Source organism: Anomalospiza imberbis, chromosome 3 (assembly GCF_031753505.1).
Source record: "Anomalospiza imberbis isolate Cuckoo-Finch-1a 21T00152 chromosome 3, ASM3175350v1, whole genome shotgun sequence".
NCBI classification, from domain to species: domain Eukaryota; kingdom Metazoa; phylum Chordata; class Aves; order Passeriformes; family Viduidae; genus Anomalospiza; species Anomalospiza imberbis.
In genome coordinates, this window is record NC_089683.1 from 44,750,527 (window position 1) to 44,777,450 (window position 26,924).

General features: G+C 40.8%; 1 protein-coding gene and 1 long non-coding RNA gene across 4 annotated transcripts; one reads left to right on the plus strand and one right to left on the minus strand.

Annotated features, from left to right (window-relative positions):
* Window positions 1-2,281: 2,281 nt before the first annotated feature.
* Window positions 2,282-21,052, minus strand: BEND3 (BEN domain containing 3). Of its 2 annotated transcripts, none has more exons than XM_068184186.1 (4): window positions 20,796-21,052; window positions 12,040-12,084; window positions 11,362-11,582; window positions 2,282-6,442 (listed from the first exon to the last, which is right to left on the minus strand). In XM_068184186.1, exons 2-4 carry the CDS (start codon window positions 12,071-12,073, stop codon window positions 4,169-4,171), a joined length of 2,529 nt encoding a protein of 842 aa, XP_068040287.1. In that variant the 5' UTR covers window positions 12,074-12,084; window positions 20,796-21,052; the 3' UTR covers window positions 2,282-4,168. The 2 variants fall into 2 exon arrangements, with proteins under 2 accessions (XP_068040287.1, XP_068040288.1); XM_068184187.1 differs by lacking the exon at window positions 20,796-21,052 and adding an exon at window positions 19,260-19,660.
* Window positions 21,053-21,572: 520 nt separating this feature from the next.
* On the plus strand, window positions 21,573-24,718 carry LOC137470626 (uncharacterized). Of its 2 annotated transcripts, none has more exons than XR_010997165.1 (2): window positions 21,573-22,709; window positions 23,147-24,718. It is a non-coding gene; the product is annotated as an uncharacterized lncRNA (long non-coding RNA). The 2 variants fall into 2 exon arrangements; XR_010997164.1 differs by having other exon boundaries at window positions 21,573-22,697.
* Window positions 24,719-26,924: the final 2,206 nt, after the last annotated feature.

A 26,924-nucleotide genomic window follows, 5' to 3' on the forward strand; every position in this document is an offset into this window, starting at 1 on the left:
GCACTCTGCTGCAGGAGAGATGACCTCTCAGAACAGGATTTATGTGAGCTGTAACAAAGACAGGTGTAATGTATTCTGTGAGATACTTCTATAAAAAATACAACTATTACTACCAGCGAGAAGTTTTCATTAATGAATTTTAGGGCAAAATAAGGATTTGAAAGCACTATTAGTAATAGAAATTAATCTGTCTTAACATTTACTACAACCAAAAAAAGTAGGTAGGAAAGGATGAAGACAAATGTGTGTGTCTTGCTTGTTCTGCCTTTCTTAGCAAAGTCAATTTTAAGAGAGAATTAAAAGGAAACTAAACCATAACTTCATCTATTTATTTTTATAAATTTCAGAAACATTAAAAAACATACTTTCAAAATGTTTCTGAGGAAAAATCTGTAACTCCATTGGTGCTGACTTGCAGTAATAATGGAAAAAAATCAGGAAGTCAAACCAAGGCAGTAAAGAAATGTTTGCAATGACAGTGATGGAGTTTGTTTCATTTACTCAGAAAAACCTGCCACATTTGTTCTTCCATAAATTTTAAGTGCAATCAACTAAAATGTACCTTTGTAAGTAAGAGCATTAGTCAATTTATGCCCTGTCATCAAGGCAAGCTTAAGACATTGAATTTTTCAGCTGTTCCACATTGCTTTAATCAGCAAAACAAAATCTGAATGAAAATAAATCATAAATAAAACCTGTACATTATCTTCTGGGCTTCTTGGGGATGTAGGATTCATCTTAGCCCCTTCCAGCATGAAACTAGACCTGGTGTGCCTTTGTAGAGCATTGAGCACACAATTCTGTTTCTCACATCTACAACATAAATATCAAACAATAATTGAAAAGAGACAAATGACAGATTTTAAAAAATGTACCTAGAAATAAATTATATGCATTTTGAAAATAATTTTAAAAGTCAAAAACATTTTTTAGAACATGAAACACTGTTGGCTGTACTGCATCAACATAACTAAGTGATTTCAAGTTAAGATTTTTCTCATTTGCCAACACATTTGTTGTTGATTCTGTCACCTGAATACACTTAACAGGCAATAAACTGATGTATATGTCACCTCTCTTTTATGTGCCGTTTTATACTTTTACAGAACATCTAAGGAAATGTTTAAGTTGTAGAAAATGCGTAAGATGCAAAAATAAATAATAATACTTCACTGTTTCTTTTAGAAAGCTTAGAAATGGGCTGTTCAATATTTATTGAAAGCTGATATAGCTACACTCTAAGAAGTAGAGACACTTGATACCCACCTTAACTGGGTAGGTAGAAAGTCATGCTTATCCATAGGAAGTCAGTGTGCATGGCTACGTATGCACCCAACACGTAAATGTCTAGCAACCCTCCTATCACATTTTCACTGCCAAAAATTTTAAGTTTATGCCTTTAAACAGAAGAAGTCTGAAAACAGAAGAACCTCTAAATGGCTGCAGCAAACTTTTGGTGTTTTCCTTTATGTATTTGTCCAATTACCTAAGGTTATCTCAGACCTTAGTAAGAGACTTTATAGGAAAATAATCCTGCTTGTACCTGAACAATCACCAGACAACATTGCTCTTGTATGAAAATAATATACCTTTAATATATTTACAAGACTGACCAACTGGATGAAGTGGCTGTACTTCAGATGCACTGCAAGAGCTTTTGTTAGTGAACTATGCCACTATTTATATGTCTGTATTTTCTTGATATCAGTTATAAATCATACAATCAAATGAATCATGAAAGGGTTGTGAAGAGTTGGACAAAAGGAATGTACACAGCAATAAGAAGATAAAAAAAACACAACAAAAATATTTTTATACTCAGTTTCAAAAATTTTCATTTTTATGGTCAAAGTTGTCAAATTGTTTTTTTCACTACTTTTTAGATAATATCAATCGACTGATTTTTGACTTAATATCAACATCTACAGTAAAAGCCAGTATGTCTCAAACTCGCATGCTAGCTAGTAACATCTATTCCTTGTAAAAAAGTTCAATATATATTGAATTCTTCTGAGAGCTTTGATATCACTATGTGGTGAAACATATGACATTAAGATATGAAAATAAAACTGTATTTCTTACCTTTTGGCCAGCCATTTGCAACCACAAATTAAACAGCCGTTAAGATCTTCCATTATTTTATATATACCAAGAAAGTGCATGTAAAAAAAAATTTCACGGAGTTTCTAGGTAGCATACAATGACAAGAGAGTCTTGGTTTCTGATACATTCAATTTGATAAATTTATGCACTAAAATGAACAGATGCAGACATTGTGGTATCAGTTCTTTATCTTTGGTAAAATGATTTCGATTTATTATAGCCGTATTTGCTCTGATATCCATTTTGAGTATGGTCTGCTATTACTTAAACCAACAGGAAACATTTAAATGGATATAAACAGTATCAATGTGTTGTTTAGTACATTCATGACTTTTTTCATACATTCTCTGAGAATGTTTCTAGCATATGGGCAAAATGAGCAAATGCTACTAACTATGATTTACTCCCAGTTTAACACATTACATTTACTAGTTCTTGCCATCAGGAAAACCATTTTGTTTTCCTTTTAAAGGGATCAATATGAGTCTAAGAACAATAAAGTCTAAAAATCTGAAGTAAAAATATCAAATATTTTGTACTTCCTTACAAATGCTAAAATAGAAAATTACACTGGAACTGACTTAAAATTTGCTATGACCCATCTAAGTAAACAACAAAAAAAGACCACAGAGAACATCAACAATTGCTCCAAGGTGTTCCAGTGATGCTCTATAGGCAACCACTGTCCTTACTGTATTAAGAATCCATAATTGACTCTCTCTCACCATTTCTATCAGTATTATTTTTTTTTAAAAAAGAAAGAAAACTAGTTTTAAAGCAGCACTCTCCAGTGACAAGTCATACAGCAAATTCATATTGGGCGCTGGATGGTCTTTGTTACACTCAAACATATTCATGATGCAAACTTGACCATATGAACCTAAGTTATACATACACAGTTAGGTCTCCAAATAGCTACTAATTACACTGAAACAATTTGGCAAAGTGAGAGAGTTCTGTATCCCTACAACCAAAATATCCAGATGCTACTGCATTCATGGAAAGAGTAAGTTACATTACCACAGCTCATATGCTGGGACCCTGAAACACTGGATTTCACCACAAAACCAATCTTTGCACATACTTTTTATATACGCAATTCAATATCAACACTGGAAACCTTTGGAATCATGATTTTGATAGCAAGTAAGGTCTAAAATTTTTTTAAGTTTTTGTTTCGGGTCTTTTTAATGTTGCTGTTGCTTCTGCTATTTTATAAACAGGGTGACAAGCAGATGATGGGAAGACATTCCATGGGTATAGGCTTGGGTCTGTTTTGCTGGCTTTACCCAAGACGAGCAACCCTCAGTCACTCCAGCAGTTACACTGGACAAAACAATTACAGAACTCACAGGGGCAGGATCAAGCTTGTGGTGTCAATACAAAAAAAAAAAACCCTGTTCACATGGTGTCTATGCTCATGTCTCAAGTCTTCAACAGAAATTCTTGATTTTAGAAATAAAACCAATGTAACAGTCAAAAATGCAAATGACACCATTCTAATCCACTCTTTGACACATTATAACTTCCAATACCTCAGTATCATGAAGAACAAAACAAGTGTGAAGCTGAAGTACTGTAGAAGCAGTAACAAAAAGTCTAATATTCCAATGATTTCCAATGAAAATGGCACTTTCAAATTTAAATTAAGCTTTGTCTACACATTTCAAAATCCAAATTAATTAAAAATACTGTTTATAATGGTATAATGACAAACTGCTCTTGAAGAGCACAACCATAAAAAAAAATCCTTTATTATTAGAAAGTGATAGAAAAGGAAGATGCAGAAATGGGGAGTGGAGCAATAGTTTCAATACATGTATTTGCACCAGTGAATATCATGCTCTTAGCGAGTCATTTATAGCTGTCACTGATGGTCTTTACCCATGTACAAATGTAGTCAGCCACTTCCCACTGCTGCGGTGCCAACAGAAATGCAACACACACACTGAAACGCAACAAATTTAGTGCTTTACTGTCCCAGGTGCTGAGAACCCTCAGCTCCTGACAGGCCCTTTAGTCTAAACCAAAGCATACTCTTGACAATAATTTAGTGGTCAAAGTCTTAGCAGTTTAAAGAGCCTGTCACTTTTTTTGCTTTCTTAGCTTTTTTCAGTATATCACACTTTTTTCTGTTAGGACGCCGGCACCTTTCATCGATGCTCGGTATACATTCATAATGCCAAACTTCTTCCATTTTCTCCACAGGATAAACTGCCTCCACATAATGACGGATCAGTCTCAGTCTGATGGGATCAAGCTGTTTTTTATTACAAGCACCTGAATGGTTGTACTGCAGTCTCAGATTCTCCGGAGTAAAGAGTTCAGGAAAGAGTCTTACGAGAAGCCTGGCAGCAAAGTTGCCGACCGACAGGCTCTGCTGTACTATCTCTCTTATCTCCTTATCAGACAGCAAATACAGAGAAGGCACAGGGAAGTCTGGATTAGGAACAACAAGTTCATCGAGTGGTATCTTGCAAAAATCCTTGCTACTTCTTTCTGGAGGCAGCGGTGGCCCTTCAAATTCTTCCCGAAATCTCTCAGGGTTTATTGCATAGGTGAGAAATTCCCTCCTGTCGGGCCCTGGCACGTGGATTTTCCGTTGTTGTTGGTACGAGCGCCTTTGCTCCGTGTCTCTTCGACGACACCGCTCGTCAAGCTTCCCAACAAACTCCAATGTCCACACTCTGTCATTCTTTGCTCGGGGGTACAGTATCTGCACATAATGTCGAATTAATTTAATTCTAGTGGGGTCAAGCTGTTTCTTGCCTAAAGATCCGCTACAGTTGTATTGCTTCCGTAAGTTTTCATGAGTAAATAGTTCAGGAAATAAGAGAACAAGCAACCGGGAAGCAAAGTTGCCTATGGAAAGACTGCTTTCATATATGCTTTTAATCTGTTCTTTGTTCAACAGGTAATCTGGCACAGGGACATCAAAATCAGGAGGGGGAAAGTCAAGTTTGTCAAAATCTATGGGTACAAGCCAAATTTTTTTTGACCGTCTGCCAGGCTTTTCATATTCAAAACTGTCTTCCACTTTTATGATTGATACATCATCTGGTAAACTAGAAGAATCGTAACAGTCATCTCTCATCTGGTCACATTCACTTCCATCCATATACGTACTTTCAAGCTCATCATTTATTCGCTGAACACACTGCTGCAACCAGGCTTCTTCTTCTTGCACATCTGGAAAGTAAATTTCAGTGTACCTACGGATTATTTGAAGCCGATGAGGATCCAGCAGTTGTTTTCCGGAGTCTCCAAAGCAGCTGTACCTTTCAGCTAATTTTCTGTGGTCAAAGAGTTCTGGAAAAAGTCTGTGTAACAAAAAAACAGAAAACTCTCCTGGTGAAGAAGCTTCATCTAAAAATTCATTGAGATCCTGAGCATCCAGCATGTAATCTGAGGCAATGACATTACTCCTGTCCAAGGACAAAGCTTCTTCCTGCTCTTTATCCTCCATAAAATGAGAGGATTCGACCTGCTCAGTCTCATAAAAACTGGATGATTGCACATTCTGCTGACTGTTTTCCATTTCCCTTTGAGCCCAAAATCTATTGAAAAAATCATTGACTTGAGGCAAACACTCCAACTGCCACACAGCTGTATTCTTCACAGAAGGGTAACAAACTTCCACATAGTTACGAATAAGCTGTAGATGAAGAGATTCAAGTTTCCTTTTGGTGAGAAAGCCACACGCACTGCAGCTCCTGCCGAACTCATCGTCACTGAAGAGCTCTGGGAAGAGCTGCACGAGCAACCGGCAAGCCAGGTCCCCGCCCGATGTGCTTTGATCCATGATTTGTTTGAGTTCCGTAGAAGTCAGCTGGTACTCTGGGGGAGGCTTGAAGTCAGCAACGGACTCTGCTGGACTGACTTGCTTTTTAATTCTGCTAACCTCCAGAGACAGCAGGTCAACTTTACTGTGAAGCTGAGTCATATTGGTGTTGAGGGTGTTCAGCGTGTAAAACATTTTCTGTATCAAAGAATATATATTTGATTCTGAATCTGCTGTGGCTGCTGCTACGGCAATGGCTGTGGCCGAGTCTCTTTTGCGTTGATCGTTCAAAGTCCGAATTTGCGAGGGACTGCTAGGGTTGATTTTTTCAAACAATTCATAAGAAGCAAACTGCTCTGCTCCTGGTGGGTTCTTCTTCTCTGTGATTTTGTGTGAGATGCCATAGAGAGGTTTTTTATAAGACGGAGTGATTATGTCACTGAAAGATTCTTCTTCACAGAGCCACGTTACATTAGAATTCTTGTTCTTGTTTGTCTGCTCTGCATTTACCTGAGTGGGTGAGCCAACATCTCTGTTCCTCATGTTTGAAAGGGAGCCCTTCAAATGAATAAATACTGTATTAGAAAGACTGCCTTAAAGATACTAGCTATAAACATGTTCTCCTTAAGCAAGCATTGTTACATAAATATGCAAAGTCAAATTTTCTCCAGGGGACTTGTTGTGTTAAATAATAAAACTTATTAAGTTCACTAGGAAAAATAAAAATACAGTAAAGTATTATTTAGGTTTCCTTTCTGTTTTCTTTTTTTGGCTTATGGCTTTCTCCATGGAAAAGAAATGCCATAATAATTCTTAGTACTCTCTACCCACAGAGTTCTAATTACTCCCCCAAATTAAGTATCATTAGGCTTCACCTTGCCTATGAGGATCTTGGGCTGTCAAGAATTTGGGTGGCAACAAGTCAGCAACAAAGCCAAGAATAGCATCTAGATTTTCTGACTCCTAGTCCTGTGACCTTGCCATTGCCTCCAACAACTGCATTTAACATTCCAGCACTCTCTTTAGGTTAGCTTTTGAAAATGTCACAAAGGCTATAAACAAAAAATATGCTTATTCTCTTTTTTTTCTGATGTGAAAAGTTTATATACAGGTTTAAAAAAATATCTTTATAATGGTGCAGAACTACTAAACAAATCCTAGAATTGACTTAATTTTTAAAAGGTATTCTATTTAAATAATAAAAAAGTGGAAAGTACCTTGGTACAATATCTTTTTAAAAAGGAAGCCTAACAGAAGATTTCTTTATTTCTGCAAGGCAAGGAAGTTTAGACTCATGGATTTCTTTCATAATTATTTAAACTATATAAATTTATATAATTTATAAATTATATAAAACCAGTAATGAATTCTTAAGGACTTAATGTGCTTGATTATTTGTAATTGTTCCTCATTGCTTGAAATTGGAACCAAGCATTTTCATCGTCTCACAGTAGATATGCAGGGCTTGGGTGATTTGGGGTTTTTTTTGCAAACACGTGGATATTGCAAATAATTCTTAAAAGTTAAGCAGGTACAACAGAATCAAAATCCAACATAAAGAATTCAAACATGAGAAAACACTCCCACATTTGTAAATGTTTCTATACTGAAACAATTTTCTTGGCTTGTTCAGTAGAACATTAATTAGATGTTAATTTGCATTCAAGTATTAAATCAAATGAAACACAGACTTCAGGTCTGAGCTGAGAGCCACAAGAAATTTGAAATCCTAGTGAAGGCCCCATTATGTCTTACAGTGAGGAACTTGAATTAAGGTTACTTTCTTGAGAAACAGAACTGTAACACTGTAACTCATGAAATCAATGCGGTCCCTATGTGTACTCACACTTGGCATCTGCTTACTGCAGTGACAAATTGAATCTAATTATTTTTTAATTTCTAATGCAATGTATACTCAAAGGAAACTCAGAAAGAACAAGCTGGTTTCCACTCCAAGTTTAGAAATCAGCATTCAACTGAACCGAAGCTGTTTCCAAGTTCTGCTCTCACTCACAATACACTACCCTACATACGAAACCTTGTGTTTGCACATCCAAAGTTGTGTGAAGAGATGATCAAATGAAAATGGAAAGCCAAAGCGACACATTTCAGTGAGCAGAATCCCTGGCTGTCATGGTGCCTAGGACACCTGGTTTCCAGGTCCCAGTTAGAAGACTGTCCCACTCATAACAAAGCCAGAACAGCGATTGAACTGCGAGCAGACTGAAATCCACATTGCCCCCACCGAACTGCAGGCTCCTAAGCTGGGACTGAAGTTGTCATACACCACCTATACTTGTCAGTGAAGAAACAAAGGTAGTTCCAGATGGTAACAGAGCTCTGCCACATAGACATTACCTGAAAACAGGCCATGAAAATCTCCACTGACAATGTGCACAATACTGCTCTCTGGTCAGGCACACAAACTGAATTACAAAGCTTTTTACTATTTAAGATTTAAAGAACAGTTCTTACACAACCATTGAGACCTACCACCCAAGTCACTCTTTCATTAACACTCCCATTAACTGAGAATATACCAAATATTCCTTCAGAAACAGCAAATGACTCTCTCAATTCCTTCTCTACTACTAAAACACATTGCTGTTAAATAGCTTGCCACGGGCCACCAGGTATCTGTCAGTTCTCATTTGACTTCCTGCTGTTTATTTTCCCTAATTAATTATATAATAAAACTTGGCAATATGAGGGTAACTTCTACTGATGTGCACCTCACACACAAAGTCAAGCCAAATCAATATTAGAATGTGTATTAAAGAACATTAATTCATTATTTTGACAGTAAGATCATTAAAGTTTGCAGTCTCAGTTTTGGACACTGTGCTCTGGTGCGCATGCTAAGAACTACAGCAGATCTTCACTACGACAGCAGCTGAACTTCTTCCTTCACTAATGCAGCTCTCAGTGGCTGGATCTGGCTGCAGGATGGATTTGCATTTCAGAATATTTGCATTTCAGAAACACACAGTCAGTGTTCTCCTAGCAGATGACAAGACAAAACATTTGGGGCTTAAAAATATTTAAGGATATTTTAGTTCAGATGCATTCTCATTTTCTTTTCTTTTGCTTTTAATTATCTTGCCTATAATTTCCATCTGGGAAGAGCACTATCCACACCATAAATACATGGCTTTTTTAAATCCTCCAATTTAACTAATTCATTTTCTGTAACACTGATCTTTAAACAGCCACTAATTTCAGATAATACTGCACCCATTTAAGATTATCAGTTCTGAAGTACTATCAAAAAAGAAGCAAAGATATTCTTGTATGAAACTCAATGTATGTAAGATAGTGCTGCTTTTTATACTACAGTTGCATAGCAAGTTTTTATGTTCTAAACATTTTATGAACATTTGCAAAGCGCAGTATTTTGCAAAACACCGACCAATACAAGAAATTGTGAAATAGTCTCTCACATACTCTCTTGAAATCCTAAGCCAAGTTTTAAAAGTTGCTTAGTTATTGCTCTGCTCAATGCTCCAAGTCCATTTATGACCTTTGTTATGCTTAATAAACAAAGTCTAAATATCTGTAGGAATACAACACATAATATTCAAGCTCAGGAGTAAAGAATAAATAAATATAGGAGCAAGAAACATAGATTCTTTTAGACACATAAGAATATGGAAAAGTCCTGCACATAACTTTTTTAAACTTACCATCTTCTACACACTGTTTTTTTTAAAGAAAGTAAGGGAAAATTAATTCCTGATTATGAAGTGGCATTCAAAATTAAAAAAAAAAAAAAAAAGAGAAGTCTTCAGATAAAAAGTAATTTAGTAATATAATTACCAGCTCAAAAGAAGTACAGCTCTGTTTATATCATAGATAGATGCCTATATGACATGCAGTAAAAATATACTACAAGCAAAACATTATTTAGAATAACTAAGATTTTTCCATTGTTTAAATAGAAATAGTTAATAAAGTCATCAATTAAAACAAAATATTCATATTAGAGAAGTAATTAACTTAAAAAATGCTGTTAAGACTGAGGACTGTTTCTGGTTGGTTATTTAACTAAACATGCTGATTCATTGGGGTCAGCCAAGAATGAATTTTCATCATTATTACTGGGTCAACTTCTGATATTATGAATCCAAAGTTATAATTAACTTCAAATTAAACTTTAAAATTTATTAATGGCAAACAGGAAAATGCAAAGCAAGCACAGTTCAGAGACCATTATAAAGCTCTTTTAAGAATCTGAATGTAAGGAAAACAATTGTAAAAAGAAAAAGAGAAAGGAAAAGAAAGAAACCGTGTAATAAGATTAAAACCTACCTACCACAGGCATTCAGGGGAAAAAACAGCCGTAAGAAGTCAGAGAGATGATAGTCAAGAAAAAGAATCACAGAGAACTATGGCTATAAAGAAGACATGAAATGTGCAAATACAACATGGAATAACTGGCTAGGTAGCAAAAGAGCAGAAAAGGATACGTGCATTAGGATAGGTCACAAACTAAATATAACCCAGGGCCTGAAGTTATTCAAAAGAGGATGAATTTGAATCTAGGTTATTTTAATAAAGTGCTGAGTGTGAAAAACAGGAGGTCATTATAGTGCTCTAGAGAGTGGCAGGAGAGATGTGACTATCCAACACTGGACACTAGTCTTTCTGGACTCTCAAACGGAACAACAAAAATATAAGGTGACTCCTGAAGAAGAGCTGAAAAAAAGAGAATTTAAATCTTGGAAAGGAAGGACTGAGAGTGGACAACATCACATGAATTTTCCCACATGCAGAAGACTTTTTCTAGGAACAGATGATCATTGCTTTCCATACTGAAAAGAACAAGGACAAAAAGAAACTAGCTCAATTTCAGCAGAGATTAGTTAAAATCCGCTATTGCTAGTGAGGTGAAACACAAGATCAGGATAATGGAAAAGACTGGACATCTCCTTCACTGGCTAAAGAAACATCTGGATTGTCCCAAGCTGGGATGCCACACCAGATGCTGTAATACATTCCACTCTTGATATGGCTGAAATCTTCTGCATCCCTGCATTTTTATCCTTCAAATAATACACTAATTTTTATGGGTCTCGCTGACATTAAATCTTTGTTACAGAAGAAAGAATTACAGCCCTGATTCTACCACTGAGGATCAAGCTGAAGGGCTGTGTGACATGAGAGGGACTGTAATCAGAGTAATGCTCAGTTACTCCAAATCACTGCCCCTTCCTATGTTATCTGCTGAACAACAAGAATACAATTCACATAAATGAATTAACCTATAACTATTAACTGTATTCCATAAATATGATCACTTCCATGTTATTTAGAGAATACCCAGCCATGTGTAAACTGGCTTTAGATTAGCCACCTTTACAACAAACTCATTACCAATTCAAATTTAGTTAAAAGATTTGCATTTTACTTATAGCAGCAGAGAATTTAGCCTAGGAAATATGAACTAAAAAAATCACAGTCATGTACAGAGAAGTCACCTCTTGTGTAAAGCGTCTCTTCTTCACGCTGGGTAAGGCATCCTGCTGGCCTCCTGAGCCATCAGAGCCAAGGGAGGTCTGTTTCCGTTTGTTGGAATCCTGTAGGCAAGTCACTGCGCCATCCAGTGAGTGCTTCTCAGCAGATCTGGAAGTTACTGAGCAGTCTAGAGCTTCATCTTCATTTTCTGTTTCTACTTTCACATTTTTTTTAGGAATTTTTACTGAAAAAAGAGATCATTTAGAAAGATAAAGCACCCTCTCCAGAAAACCATGACATCCTTACTATAATTTTGGTTTGTTTCTGTGGTTTGTTTCTTTTTATGAAAACGTGTTTTGAAGAACTTCATTATTTTTTAATACTTCTATGGTAAGACTATATTAAGGCCACCTCAAAGTCAAATCATTCAGTTTTCCAGTAAATGACAGTTTCTTCTCCAAAGAAGAATCTAAAATATAAACAAATAATGTTACAGGAGGAAGATTTTTTTGGAGGGGAGGAAGGATGTAGAGCAGAAATAATAATGACTAACAAAGATAATGCCCTATTTTAGATAACTTTTAAAAAAAACATTAGTGCAATTTGTCTTGATCCAACTGCATTCTTTATTAGGTGACAAATGCTTTAAATCAACAAGTATTTTTGCCTGATCAAAAATTATACAAAGTATAATATTTTACCTTCATCATCATCAGTGATTTCAGCTGAATTCATCTTCTATCTCACTAAAGAACAAAACAAAAATACAAAAATAAATATCAGCATCTTCTGGAATCAGAGAATATCTACCTCTCCTCCTGTAATTACTTTTTATCTAGAAGTATTGAGTTAACAGCCCACAGATGACAGTCTTTCCAGTCTGTATATTTGTAATAACTAGTTATTTTCAGTAACCTTCATGGCTATCTATAGATCCATCAACATGCAAACTATATTGTTGATAACATACAGCAGGTAGGGAACTATTTAAAACTCTGTGTGTTTTTCTGGTATAGAGAAAAATAAAAGTCATTCTAACCTTCTCTGTAGTGTCTTGGCAGTATATAAATGGAAGTTAACTGTATTAAGTCTTCACCCTGTACAAAATCACTATTATTACAGTCAAATGTTTTCATATTGTCCTTGTGGTTGATATAAAATCATCACAGAAAGAAAACTCATCATAAATCATACATGCTGGAGTAAGATTTTATTTTAAAATCTTTAGATAAATTGCATCAATTCCAGCAGAATAATAGATCTACACTAAGTCTTTTTTCTCTGTCAGTCTCCAAATAATTTTGTTTTTGTAGGGAAAAGCAAATATATGTATTATGCTAGCATGATTTTAGTGTTACTTCTCACATGAAAAACTCATATGTATTTCTGTTTACTTGAAAACTAATTTTGCAAGTTACCTGGGGGCAAACATCAATGTCTGAACTGTTCCTAAAAGATATTCTAAATCTTGGGTGATCTACAAAGCAAACAACTTAGTCAGATATCACTGACCCTTACAAGGCACGCAGCTGCAAACTGACACTCTCAACTGGTGAGCGGGTGACTGGCAAACTGTCACGCTCTGCTCATGCTCCTCTACATGCAGCATTATGCTTATCTGGCCCCAGAATATTATTGCTTTACAAGTGCAAGTCAATAAAACCAGTCAATCAAAAGGGTACATACAGCCCAGGAGTGGGAATTACGATGAAATTAATAAGAGAGATGGGGAGAGAAAGACAGAGAATCCATTGTGGAGGGAAAAACAGTCTGTACCTCTCTCCTGAATAATGCTGAATACTATATATATATATATATTTTTTTTTTTTTTTTTTTACATCTCAAAATACTGTTAAAAAACTCTGTAAACACTTGAGTACTGTGTAGATATGAATTTCAATCTGTAGGCAATTTGATGGCTGTAATAGTAACTATGAGGTTCCATTCTGGATTAGATTTTTTACAATTTACAATGGGTAGCACCCAAACAAAAGATGCACAGATTTATAAAATCAGCTTATACTGGGCCACCCTTGAAGCCAAGATACTCTTTGATGTGCTGATCTTCCACATGGCCCCGATATACAGCCTTGTAAAGGGCATCCTCAAGGGGATAAAAGGAGATTGTCTTCATCATCACGTATAAAAATAAGTCTTTCCCAATTGGATGTAGAGCTACTACAAACCCCTCAGATACCTTTTCCTTTTACCCACCATTATTCCCTATTTCAGGACTTGCATTTATTGATTCATATATCAATTATACCAGCTTAACAGTACCATAATCATGTCACTTAAACTTCTGCAAACTCTCTAGACATAACAGCATGAAACTAAGTCGCCCACACCAACTTCTAAACCACCTGATAAGCCCTGATATGGGTTAATACCAGGTGTTATTAACTCAACAGTATTTACAGATTTAGACAAAGCCACTACAGCTCTTTGTGAAAAATCCTACGGCAGTCTACTTCCCACAGCACCATCAAAAAGCTCTCCTGGACCTTAAGAAAATCCCCTTGTGCTAACAGTTCATATTTTGCCCTGATATCCCACATACATTGATAGTTACTGCCTGGATCTTCCCTACACTTTTCCATGCTGCACTAGGCATGACTCTGAGGGCTGGGGTACAAGACCAACTCGTGCCAGTGCTCAGGGAGTGTGACACACAGCCTTTTTGTGAGAGCCTGAGGTGATAATAAGCAAATCTATCAATACCATTACAGAATATTCTAAAATGGAGATCAAAATGATTTTTCATATAACCCTAGATTGCTTCATCAGAGCAAAACAGTAAAAAATGTTAACCACAAAGCCAGAAGAGAAGATTAAAAGGTGGCAGTGGATGAAACAACACAAAATATTTAGGAGGGAATATATGGAATTATATTTTCTTTCTAATTCCTGTTATTACTACTATTCAAATAGGAAGAATGCTTTAGAAGAATTCCTATCAGAGAAAAAAATCAAACTGAAGGGAGAAGATAAATGTGTATCTGAAGAGCCACTTTTTAACACTGGAAGAAAGTGAAAATTAAAGCAAAGCAACAGTTAACTTTCTGAACAAAACAACATTAGGAAGGCCAAAGCTACCCTGAATTCAGGTCAAATAACACTGAGTCAAAACACTGTTTAACAAGTTTGAAATACAGTGTTAACTTTTGGGTTTTTTTAATCTGAAAACTGACAGAATACAATTAAAAGTGAATAGTCAAAATCAGTGTCAGAACCAATGAAGCCTAGGAAGACTGTGCTCCATATCTGAGCTCTCTGGTGCCAAAAAAAAAGCACCAACTCCAACTTTTTTTCATTTTTGGGAGCCCTAGTAATAATCTCTTTCCTTATCTAGTTTCCTGTCTTCTTTGTGAGATTTGTAAGAACTCTGGTATTATGAGAAAATGAAGCACATCAAACATATAACAGCTTCTGATGAGAGACAGGATTCAATTGTCCCTTTGGTTTCCTGTCTTGCAGCCCCACCTGCTCCCTTGGTCAAGCATGGGTGCCCACCTTAACCTTCCATCTTGATAAACGGTCAGAAAACAACTCACTCCTTTTTTTCCGGGGTCACTTTCCTTGTAATTCATAGAGGTAAAGGGCCCAGCTCAGGAGTATGCACAAGGTTTGGGCTGGAAAGGAGGAATTAAAATCTCTCCTCATACCAGCAAGCCACTGGCTTGGTTCAACTATTTAATGATACCTTATTTATTCCACTATCTCGCTTCAAATTCGGATCACACTGGACCCACGAGTGACTAGCGAGCCAACGAAGAGGCACCAACAGAGCAACTGCATCATCACTTCCACAGGAAATTAGGATTTATAGAAAGGGGGAAAGCCTGTATCTGTTTCTGTTTCTGTATCTGTTTCTGAGCGTGTCTGTGCATGCATGCCTATATATGTAAGATTAACAACAATTTTGTTGATTGTTTCAAGTCCACTAAAGATAAAACTTTTCATATTCATTAAACTATTATTTGCCATGCATCAGTACTTATGAATAATAATTACTTCCTCTTTAAAAGAGGTAGCAGTGTCAAGGTCTGTTTTGAGGTAGCATTCTGACCCAGACTGTGAGAATAAGCAAAGCTGGAGTTAAAAAAAAGTCTAAAATATCTTGGGGCAAAATACTGCAAAAACAATTGAGTAAGAAATACATACAGTAAAGCAAACATCCAACAGTTGTTCCTTGTCATGTTGAGTATACAAAACATATTTCAATCTTATATGTATTTTTTTCAAAACCGAAGATAAATATACTTATCATCCTCAGCCTAATAATTACTCAATGCTATCTAGAGGACAGCTGTTAGCAAGTTCTAGGAAAGAGTGAACACACTGTGCTGAAGCTGGGAGCCCACTGTGAAGTTGTGACTGGCAGATAAACCAGCTTTGGCAGCTTTATTTTGCTGGGATACAGACAGATGCTGCACTGCATCCTGTTTTCTGGTGAATCCTCTGGAAGAAAGACTCCAAAACAAACCAAACACCCACAGCTATGTCAGCAGCCAGATCCAAGGGAGTAGGGGAAAGAAGGGGAGTCCTGGCACACCTTGTCTGTGGGACAAATTCCCTTTCCACAGATCCTGCTCTCTCTTCTCATCAGACTAGGCAATGAACAAGACAGTTCAATGAAGGGACTTAACACTCCCTACTTCGATTACTCTCACTTAGACATCTGCCTCTATTCCAAAAATGTACCAGGTCATGACACTTAACTGCACTGTTGTATCATTTTGGTAATGACATTCCACATTTGAATGGTATTACCCATGGTTAACAGAGAAGCTCAATGCACAGGGCAGTGCTGGGAGTTCCAAAGTATGGAAGAACACCTTAAAAACAAGGTTTTCGAATGTTTCTCTGTGCATTTCTTGTTAACGACCATCAGCAGCGGCTGATGCTGCTTTTGCATGTAGAACAGAACATGCGAACCATTTACCAAAATGCACCTACCCAAAATATGCACTGAAGCCTTAAGGATTTAAAGCACTGGGGTACAACAGATTTTATGAGTAAGGGAAAAAACTGCAACTCGGAATGTATTACTCAGAATGCATTTCAGTCTCATATCATCTAATATAATGCATATTGCTACTTTAAAGTAGCATAAATGTGTACCTAGTTATTGATACACAAAACTAAACTGAATCCTAACTGATTAATAGGTTAAATCTTCCCATAATGTGCATTCTCCTTCTCCTGCTTACCACCTAAGAATTACTCATGTGTTTGCCTTGGAGGATGCTTTCCCGACCCCTCTTATGATTTTGACCATTAAAAAGGCACAAGGCAGGGAGAAAAGATCTTGCTCATAGTGCAAGATGAAGACAGTTGCAATCATTCTTAAAGAAAACCTGACTGATCATTTCCACATCCTGACTTAAAAATGGAACGAAAAGATTCCATCAGAAAAAAATGCTGCTGTCCTGCTGTTTGTAACTAAAGTAACTCTGTACTCTTTGAACTCCCACATCTAATGTACTAAGTTCTGACAAATGAAAAAAAATAGTGTGAAAACCACACAGGGAACTATAAAACTGTACACATGCTGCATGTGGAAAGCAACTTGGATTTCATCACACTTGTTAATGGTAATCATAAATGAAAATTAATCACTACCTTTAAAAAGACACTAAATAATAACAACAATATTGATGATTATCAGTTTTATAGAAGCTTGATGTTTAGGATTTAACTTCTTGCATAACATTGTATTGTTCAATTCACTAATGCATGGTAAAAGTGTAGAAGTTGCTTCTTGGATGCACATTGTCCCACTAAGTATTTTAGCTTCTTCATGTAGGTTGGCAGGAATGTCCCTAATTATTCATTACTGACTACAAGAATGTTATTAAAAACGCAGGGTTTGAGACATAATGTTTTAAGTTTATTCCCTTTAAAGCCTCACGGTGGCACATTGCTTCATATATAAAACTCAGGGCATAATGAAAAGTGTTCTTGAGTGCTGTTTCTGAACAGGTCAACTGTTCTTCTATATTTTGGGCAAATGTTAAGACATACATGTTTGCTAGTAACATTAAATATGTGTTTGATGACATGCAGAATAAACTGCTCGGTTTCCTTAGCTTTCAGCATGCAGTGAAAGGTACAACACCCCTCTTACAGCACAGGTATCCTAAAAAAGTTAAACAAATGAGGAAGACAAAAAAAAAAAAAAAGTCGATCTTTTAAGGAGATGACACTAGCTAAATTTTACAAGATGTGTACATTGAACTGCTGTTTAACAACCAAAATTAGCACCTCCTCTTACACATATCATCCTGTAACAGGACTTTATTGCAAAATTGCAATGGTATTAAGCCACGTAACTAAAGTATGATTTATCCAGAGCCAATCAAAAGCACTGGAGAGATATTCATTCTCAGCAACTGACAATGAATAATCAATTAATCTCAGCGAACACTCAAGTGTCTGTTCCGCTCCCTGTCTTGGACTCTGCCTGTATTTCCTAACATGCACTGGGTGAACCACAGAAAGTAACCAAAGCTTCCCATGGGAAGTCCAGAGCCTTGAAAGCTGGTGTGGGTAGGTGGAAGCAGTCCCATTCCACGCAGCAGGTGAGTAAGAGGGCTGCTCTAAGCGCCTAGCAACAGTGTGGAACTCTGTCCCTTGTGATGCTTTAGAAGACTGATTCCTATAGACCAGTTGGAAATAATGAGAGGAAATAACAATTCTCAGCACTCAGCCCTGCAGTCCAAGAGTCAAAAAATACTGGAGGCGTGTGCCCTCTGCCCAGGCTGCCCAGGAGCTGCCTCCTGTTCTGGGTGCGTGCTGCTCTCCAGACTGTCTCTTGGAAAGCTCCCCTGCTGGGCTGAGAAGCAAACCTAGAGAACTGCAAGTTCTGCACTCTGCTTTGGGTGCCAAGTAATCTGCATCTTTTTTTTCCTAGCTGTAGCACTGGGTTCAATAATTTCAATATTGCAATTATCCTCAGGGTAGATTTTATTCCTCTGATTTGTAAAAAACAATGCAACTCAAATTCAATTCAACTGAATTAGACATAAATACCACCCCAAGCCTGAGCTGGAAAATGTATTTCTTAGAGGCAATGTTTGCCTTTTGTTCAGGTCTATGGGACAGTGATTTGACTACAAATTTTACGTAATTTTGACAAGGCCTAATAAATTTTGAAACAGAGGGTTGAAGAAATCCAATACCTGAAATCACCTTAATAAAAAAATGCTACCAAGCAAAAACCAGGTAAGTTATTTGAAACTGACCACCCATCTGAAAGAAACTGAGATCTGAATGTTGCCTCATTTAACTGAGGAACGAGCAAAATGCAAGTAGACAGTATATGAAATACTAAAAGCAAATGCTTTCTATTCTATTCATTTTGAGGTAGTAGGGTGCTGCAGTGTCATTTCTCAATAAAATTTGTTCTTTATATCCAGTACTGACACTTGCAATATTAAGTACTGTAGAGTACTGTAGAAAACAGTACTCCAACATTACAAGCATTCTGACTACAAATACATGAATAGTAAGTTCTAAAACTAAAAAGATTTTAAGAAACCAGCAGATGTTGTTGGAAGCACTACTCTTATGGACAATAAAAATCCCTATACTTTCATATTTTGCAAACCTCTTTTGCTGCCCTATGGAGCACGACAAGAAGCCTCAAATCTCCACTGAAGCCAGCCTGCAACAAGGGTATTTTTCCAGTAGGACTAAGAGTGCATGTTCTTCATTTGGGTCTTTCATATTCCGTTTTAATTAAGTTAAATATGCAGATTAAATTTTAAAAAAATTAAAATTAAAAAAAACCCCAAAAAACCAACAACAAAAAAACCCAACAACAAATCCAAAATCACTCTTCTCAGTTTTCTCAATCTGTCCTCTGTACTTTTACCAAATGGCAATTTAATCTTGCAGGGATCAGCAAAACACTAACCTGGTTTATTTCCAGCAGTAATGCATGAATTTGTCTTTTCTTCGACCACGTGTTTTCCACTGGTCTATTAAAAACATTTTGCTTTCCTCTCTCTCCTTTCACTCTGCTTTTATTTTAAAATACTGTTCCATCTGAACTTTGGGCAGTTCAAATTCTCCTCCAAACTGCATTCAACTTCCGTTTATTTTTATCCACTGAACTTACCTAAACTATGAAAATACTTTGTGAAGATAAAAATTCAGCTGGTCCAATGCTGAGTTTGATTTAGCATGAGATAAGAAGAAAATGTATGAGTACACATAGGTAATTATTTGTTTTATGAGATGTAAATCATTACAGTTGGAAACAGGGAAAAGGTTTCTCTTTCCCTGCTTAGATGTCTCTGCCCCATGGGTCAGGCAGCGACAAACCCTACTCACACTTCAACCCAAAAAAACCCTGGGACTGCGTCAACGCTATGTGGGAGCCGTCACATGGCTGCTGGCCTGCGGCCGGCTCGCATTCTGCTGGTTCAGAGTTTGTTCCCTTCTATTTACAAAGGGCTGTGTGGACACACCGCAGGGAAAAGTAGGGTAGAGGCAGCGGGCGACCAGGGGGAAGCGGGCGGTGATCGGGGCAGGGCAGTGAGCGCGATCTGGGCGGAGGCAGCGGGTGATCGGGGCAGGGGAAGGCGCGGGTGACCTGGCGGGACACGATCGGGGCAGGGGCGGCCCGTTCCCCCGCGGTGCCCTTCACCGGGCCCCTCAGAGCGCGACCCAGCAAGGTCCCACAAGAATTCCACCTCAACCACCCGCCCGCCGCTCCTCCCGCCGGGTATGATAGGACAGGCGGGACCCTGACCCCGGCCCTGGCTCCCGGGGCACGCGTGGCCCCGCGAAGCCCCGGGGCGGTGCCCGGGCGGGCCCGTGGCGGGGACGGGCGCGGCCGGGGCTCCCCCCGCGCCTACCGAGGGGCGGCGGAGCGGCCGCCACGTGGGAGCGGCGCGCGCGGCGGCGGCGGCGCGAGGCCCCGCCCGGGGGCGGCGCTGCGGCGGGAGACGCCCCGCGCGCCCCGCACGCGGCGCGGCCGCGGCCGCTTCCGCGGTCAGACCCACGAGCCTGAGGCGGAGGCGGCGGTTGGTGCTTCCGGTCCGAACCCTGCCCGGGCGGATCTATGTGGCCGCCGCGCGGGGGAGGAGGGGGAAGGGGTTAAGGTGAGGGTGGAGGTGACGGCGGCGTGACCGTTCCACTGCCCCCCCCCCCCGCTCCCTGCTGTCCCCCCTCCCCCGGCCCCGCGGATGGAGGCACCCGGGCCGGGCGCGCGCCACCCGCGCCGCCGCAGCGCCCTTCGGAGCGGCGAACAAAGAGCCCCCCGCCCGCGCGGCCCCGGCAGCGCGGCCCCGGCCCGCGGGCGGCCGGGGGAGGGGCCGGCCCCGCGCTTCCCCCCTCGGCCCCCCCCCTCCCCGTTCTTCCCCCACCCGCTGGGGCGGCGCTCCCCGCTCGCCGTGGGGTGCGTGGAACGGCGCCCGTCCCCACCAGCGGCGGCAGCGAGACTTACCTCTGCTCCGCGCGGGGCCACGGGAGCCCCGGGGCGGCGGGGGCGGCTGGAGCGGCCGCCGCTGGAGCCCGCGCTTCCCCCCCGCTCTTTGTGTGCGAGGGTCCGCGCGCTGCGCTCTCGCGTGACGTGACGGGACCGTGTGTCATTTCCGCACAAGGACACCGAGCCCCGACCCGCCGCGGCCAGCGCCACCCGCCGCCCCGGGGCAGGGGCAGGGGAGGGAGGGAGCGGGGGTGGGGGGGAGAGCGGCCCGCTCCTCCCCCGTCCCCTGGCTCCCCACCCCCCGCCCTCCCCGGCTCTGCCACTGGGAACGCGCGCGGTTCCCACTGGAGACCCCGCGCGCCCCCGCGCCGCGCGCGCCCCGCCGCCCACTCGGTGCCGCGCGGGCAGAAGCTCCGCCGCCCCGCGACACGCCCTGCCCAGGACCCCGCGCTCGCACATGGGGCCGCCGCCGCTCAGGGACACGGCCCCGCGTGACGGGGCCGGGGACCGGCGGGGACGGGGCGCGCTCGCCGCCGGCGGCCACTGCGACGCGGAAAACGCGCGCACCCCCCCTCCACCGCCCTCCCCGGCCTTTGCGCGGCCGGGCCGCTCCGCGCGGTCTCGCGTGGACGCGGCACCCGCGCGCCCCGCAGAGTCAGGCGGCGGGCCGCGCACGTGCGCGCGCGGGGGAGGCGGCGGGGGGAGCCGCGTGCCCCCGGCAGGTGGCGGCGAGCACGTGGCCGCGCGCGGGCACACGGTCCCGCATCCCCTCGCGCGCTTTCCCAACACCCACCCGCCACTCGCGTCCCGCCACCGCCACCGCCAGGCTGCGACAAAACTGGGGCGATCCGGGTCATCCCCAGGCAGAGCTGGGCTCCGGCCGGGCCGGCGGAGAGACCGCCCGGCAGTTCCCAAGACCGCGGCCGCACCGATCCCGTAAATTCGTCCCCACGCCGGCGTGCCCGCGGGTCAGCCCGGGGCAGCCCTGCGGGCGGAGCTGGGGGACGCGCCGAGAGCTCCTCGCACACACGGACTGTGACACCCACACGCAGCCCCTGCCCGGCCCGGCAGGCTCCGGGCCCCGGCGCTGCCCGGAGCTGGCAGCGCCCGTGGGAGCGCTGCCCGCCCGCCTTTATGTGACCTTAACGCGGGTTTCTGTGCATAGCGCCAAGTAGGAAACGCTGGTGTTTGGTGCCGCGTTAGGCTTAAGCCTGTACTTGTAAAAAAAAAAAAAAAAAAGTTATTTCAATAAGTTGGTATAATTCAGATCCAGGCTTTTTCCCACGCTGGTTAAACACAAGACTGCTTCCATACTCCGCGTTTGCGGGGCAGATGGCAGCAGTGATTTATAAAACAGACATCGCATTCTTTTTTAATTAAGTATCCTTGTAGATTTTATCTTCCCTGAAATTGACAGGAGCACATAAGACGTTACATTAGTCTGCCAAATCATACGTGCCCTTTCGACTAACACCTTGTAGAAAACCAAACCGTTTCCCAAAGATTAAAAAATAATTTAAAAAGTGGGAGAGCGAAGTCTGGTTTTGTAACCTATTGCCAGTTCTAGCAGTTATGTTTTTTGGCTATATGTAACACACCTTTGGAACTTGGCAGTTTTGCGTGAAATGTTTTACTTACACAATGAACTCGGCCAGTGCTGCCGTTCCTAATAAATAAATTAATTTAGCTGTTAATAAAGGTACACAGCCAAGTGCTCTATTTATATTGTAATTGCTTTGCTGTTTTTTTTTTTTTTCTCCAGAGTAAAAGAAGTTCAGTCTAAAGATGTTTATAAAAGGTGTTTATTATAAAATAAGTAGGTGAGGGCTGATACTGCCATGAAGGATGATGGATTCTGTGCAGCATGGAGGATGGATCCGATAGAAGCTACAAGGCAAATACACACCGTGAAAGTGGCAAGTAAATGTGAAGGTAGAACTCTTGTGCTCTGAGCAGTGCTGTGAATGTAACAGATAAATAAATCTTTCGTTTGTTATTTCAAACCATTTTTTTTTCAATTCAAAAGCAATAGAAAGACATGTAAGTCAACTGAGAAATAACTGGAAAAAAATCTCAGATAAATCTTCTGCCTCATAAGTAGCTCAGTACTTTCCTATTCACATGCTGTTTCCTCCGAACTGAACAATACAAAGAGTGCCTCTTAAAATAAAAAATCCTCACCATTACAGATTTTTGGCGCTTTCTTTAGAAGCAATTCTCTAAAATTTTGTTCTTCCACTTATGTCGCTCTTCTAAATTTAGCATTTGGGACTTTTGGTATGTTTACAGTGTCATATTCCATGAATAATCCTAACAGATAATAGTTTGTTGATTTTAGCTTTGACTGCTCCTTTTATTATTGTTGATAGACAGCTGTTAAAATGAGCCCTTAAAAGCGGGAACTACTAGCATTGTAACTCCTCCGATGAATCACTCCAACGAAGGATACATTTATTAGCAAGACAAGTGTTCTGCAGTCAGCGCATCATTCTCTCTTTGGAGATAAAGAGCACTTCCCGCAAACTTTTCTGAGCCCGTTAGCGCTATGAACAGGGAACTTTACAGTACGGTCTGCCCCCTCCTTTATTGTAAGGATAATTGAGGCTTTTCTTAAAGGGTACCGTGTTTTAACACCTGGCCCAGCTGCTAAGTAGTGCTAGATCTCAGTTGGATTTTACTTGAATGCTTTACTTAGTGGGACTAAGAAAAGGCAACCATAAGGCAAGAGCAAGCCAGTGGAATCCCAAATTCAATTTCAGAGCCCTTGAGAAAATACCTTGCCAGTTTGAACTCCACCTCATTTCTGCTCTATAGTGCTGGCCTGAGGCATTGTAGCTACTAGGGACTCAAGCCCAGGAGGAGACCTGAAGGGCCTCAGCTAAGCATAAAGTAGCACGAGCATATTGTTGCAATAACAGTATTCAATGGAAAGGGAGCGAGGCAAATTTTCTCCAGGCAATGCAGGTAGCAAGCTTAGATTGGCTTCCGAGCCAGACAAGTCCCATTTCTTTTCACCATTTGAACTTGTGCTAACACGTCATTTATTCAAATGTTCATCTTCCCCCCACTTTGTGCCTTTGGCTCAAAAGCCACTCTGTGACACTGCGGCAATCTGTGAAAAATTCCAGGTCACCGGGGAGGGGAGTAGTGGTGCTCTAGCGAGAGAACTCTTCAGTAAAAAAATCACCACTGCTCTCGAATACAATGGGCCATTACTCACTTGACCAAACTGCAGGAAACTTCAGTCATGCCACCAACACCGATGTGCTCAGAATCCCAGGGAAGCTGGAAGCACTGTTTGCACTTGTGTGGAGTTCTCTAAGGGTGGGCTATGGCAGGTCCCTAAACCTTTATTTGTGGAAACTCTAAGGTGCCAGCCCTCCCCGGAGAATGCCTTCTCTGAGTTAGCTCAAAGGACCTAGTCGGCTAGAGATTCCCAGGGATAAAGAACCACGGTGGCTGGCAGGGAGGTGGCAGAGGTGGCAGTGCTTGTCCCTGAGCTGGGACTCAGAACAGCTCCGTTTGCTGGTGCTTGGTACAGTGACAAGAAGCAGAAGAATAAACCTAAATTTAGAAGCCTTTTTGCTTCCTATGTTGCAAACATTTGGGATAAGCAAGAATCCAACTTGAAACCTTCAGCAAGGCTTCTTTCTTGTAGATCTTTGCAATAGCCTACAGCACTCAGTAGGCAGAGATGTGGCATGAGATGTCAAAAGCACTTTCATCACGAACTAATTTTGGCAGTTTCATTCTGTAAAAAGTACCGCTATGGTACTAGTACATCGTCTATCACTTCACCACATCTTGAAACTAGGCCACTGTGCAGCCAGACACAAGAGTTATGGAGCCTGGAAGGAAAAGAGATGAGAAACAGTGGGGTGTGGAGCCAGTTTCTTGAAACTTATATACATTTTATGTTAAGACTCTAATCGGAAAACAAGCCCCTTGTGCGAAAAGACAAGCTCACACCAGTAACCAGACTCCTTTCTGCTGCTCTTGGGCTGACTTTCAGCGATTCCTGTGCTGCTGGCCACACTGTGTGTGCAGCGGGCAGGGGAGGTGCCCGCTCTCGCAAGGCAGCCCAGAGCCAAGCGGCTGTTTTCTGCAATACAGTGCAATTTCTTAACCCGAATGTGGTTCCAGCCTTTGCTGGAAGGGTGCTTGTCCCTGGGGACGGCCAAGTGGATGGAGTCTCATATTTCCTGCGGGTTCCTCCGGGCTGGCTCGGGCTCAGCTGGGTTGGATGGGATGGGCAGGATTGCCCTCTAGAGGGACGGCGGGGGGGACGCGGGTGTCCGGCTGGACTCGGACTCCAGCGGTGTCAGGAGTCAAGCCAAATCGGGCAGATACTTAAATTAGACAGCTTGGAATTCACCTTAAATTATTTAGGCATGTATTTGATATAAATAAACTTCAAAGAGGCTGAATATATTAGGGGAAGGGGAAAAAAAAAAAGCAGGTTCCAAAATCTTCTGCCTTGAATTAAAAGGGTCTGAAAGACACCATTAAAAAATCAGTCCAATTAATTCATCTGATTTTCAGTAAAATGTGTTCTGCAATTCAAAATTTATAAAATGAAAATATTTAATGGCAAATAAAGCAACTCGATAACAAACTTTGCATACCTTCATGCTCTTCACAGCCAGTGCAGCTGAAAGGACATGTATGGACACATTGCACAGGAATATTCGGAAGCTCTGTTGGCCCACAGGCAACAATATTGAACAAGTAACATGCTGCGGGCAATATCCGTACATTGCTGTAACCCGGGCAGAGATGAACAGTGGCAGACATCTGAACTTTATTTATATTTTTAAACTTCCTGTGGCTGCAATCAGTGTTGGAGGGTTCTGCCAGCAAAATACTACACTAGTTGGGAAACATTGGTTTAGAGTACCAGTTAGTATAATTGTGCTTTTTTTCCTTTTTTTTTCTTTTTTTTTTTTCTCCCAATAATCAGAATTTTTACATGACACTCTGGGGCTTTTTTAATTTTATAGCAACACTGCTTCTTGTTCTTAGACATAATGATAGATGCCACTGGAAACTTCAAAATGTTGTGTTTAGCTAGACTTCACAGAGATGGGCAAGATGTAATTGTGTCGCTTGCTGAATCAAGAATATCAAAATAAAGAATATATATAAATGGTATCTTTGGATTTTAAAAACACGTTTGTTCATCCCCAAATGCATGTGGGTTGGAAATCTTAAGAGTTTAGCTCACAAATTTTCAAAAAAATGAACACTCATTATATGAAAACCCTTTTCTAGCCTGAAGTAGCACCAGAGTGTACTGGCAAGATAGCAGATATGTAACACTTGAGCACCAAAGGAAGAAGAATTTTATATAAAAGCTTAAAATAAAAATCAGATTGAGGCCGAAGTGGAAGAGTAGAACAGAAATGTAAAGGAGCTTCAAGAATAGAGTAACTCAACCCAGTGAGCAACCTAAATTCTCCTTCTGTGCTGCAGCAGTTTACTTAGACATCAGTTGCATCCATAACTGTTTAAACTGACAAATCTGAGCAACTTCACTCTTGGAAGCATAAGCCTCTTTTAATCTCTTGGCAATGAAATCGCAGTTCTCTTTACTCTGTGTTAGTTCAGCCAAGAACTGCGCCATTGTGCGCTATTTCACAGCTTTGCATTTAAAAAGAAGTAATGCTCACTTAATGCATAGTCATCCTATTATTGACATCATAACTAACTCTGAAAGATCAAACATTTATCCCATAAAGGTCTGTTTGCCAAGTTCTGTTTTACATCCAGAAGAGGTAAATACAGCCTGGAAAGTCCTTTCTCCCAAAGACGTCCACATCTCCCAGTCAACTGCAAACAGCACACTCTCCTTTGTGTGCTTAACACCCAGTTCCATATCTTGCCCATTATATGGAGAAGGAATATTTTGGACCAGTTGCATAGGCTCATACCTTACTTAGATATGTAAGTTCAAGTGGTTGCAACAATATTAGAAAAAAAAATTGTGAAGCAATGTAGAAAACTAGGTTTCTTTGAGAACTCAGCTAGATGATTTAGCTTTTTTATTATTATTTTTAATTTTTTTTTGTCTGTAAACAACTGTTATTCTTAAATCAAAGAAGCAATATTCAGATTGTAGGAATCCTCTTTGTTTCAGGTACCAAAACT

Excerpts from the sequence above, each read along its gene's own strand:
- BEND3 (XM_068184186.1), bottom strand. The coding sequence starts at position 12,073 with ATGAATTCAGCTGAAATCACTGATGATGATGAAG. Across the intron at positions 11,583-12,039 it reads AATCACTGATGATGATGAAG|TAAAAATTCCTAAAAAAAAT; the intron begins GTAAAATATTAT and ends CTCTTTTTTCAG. Across the intron at positions 6,443-11,361 it reads AGAGACGCTTTACACAAGAG|GGCTCCCTTTCAAACATGAG; the intron begins GTGACTTCTCTG and ends ATTCATTTGAAG.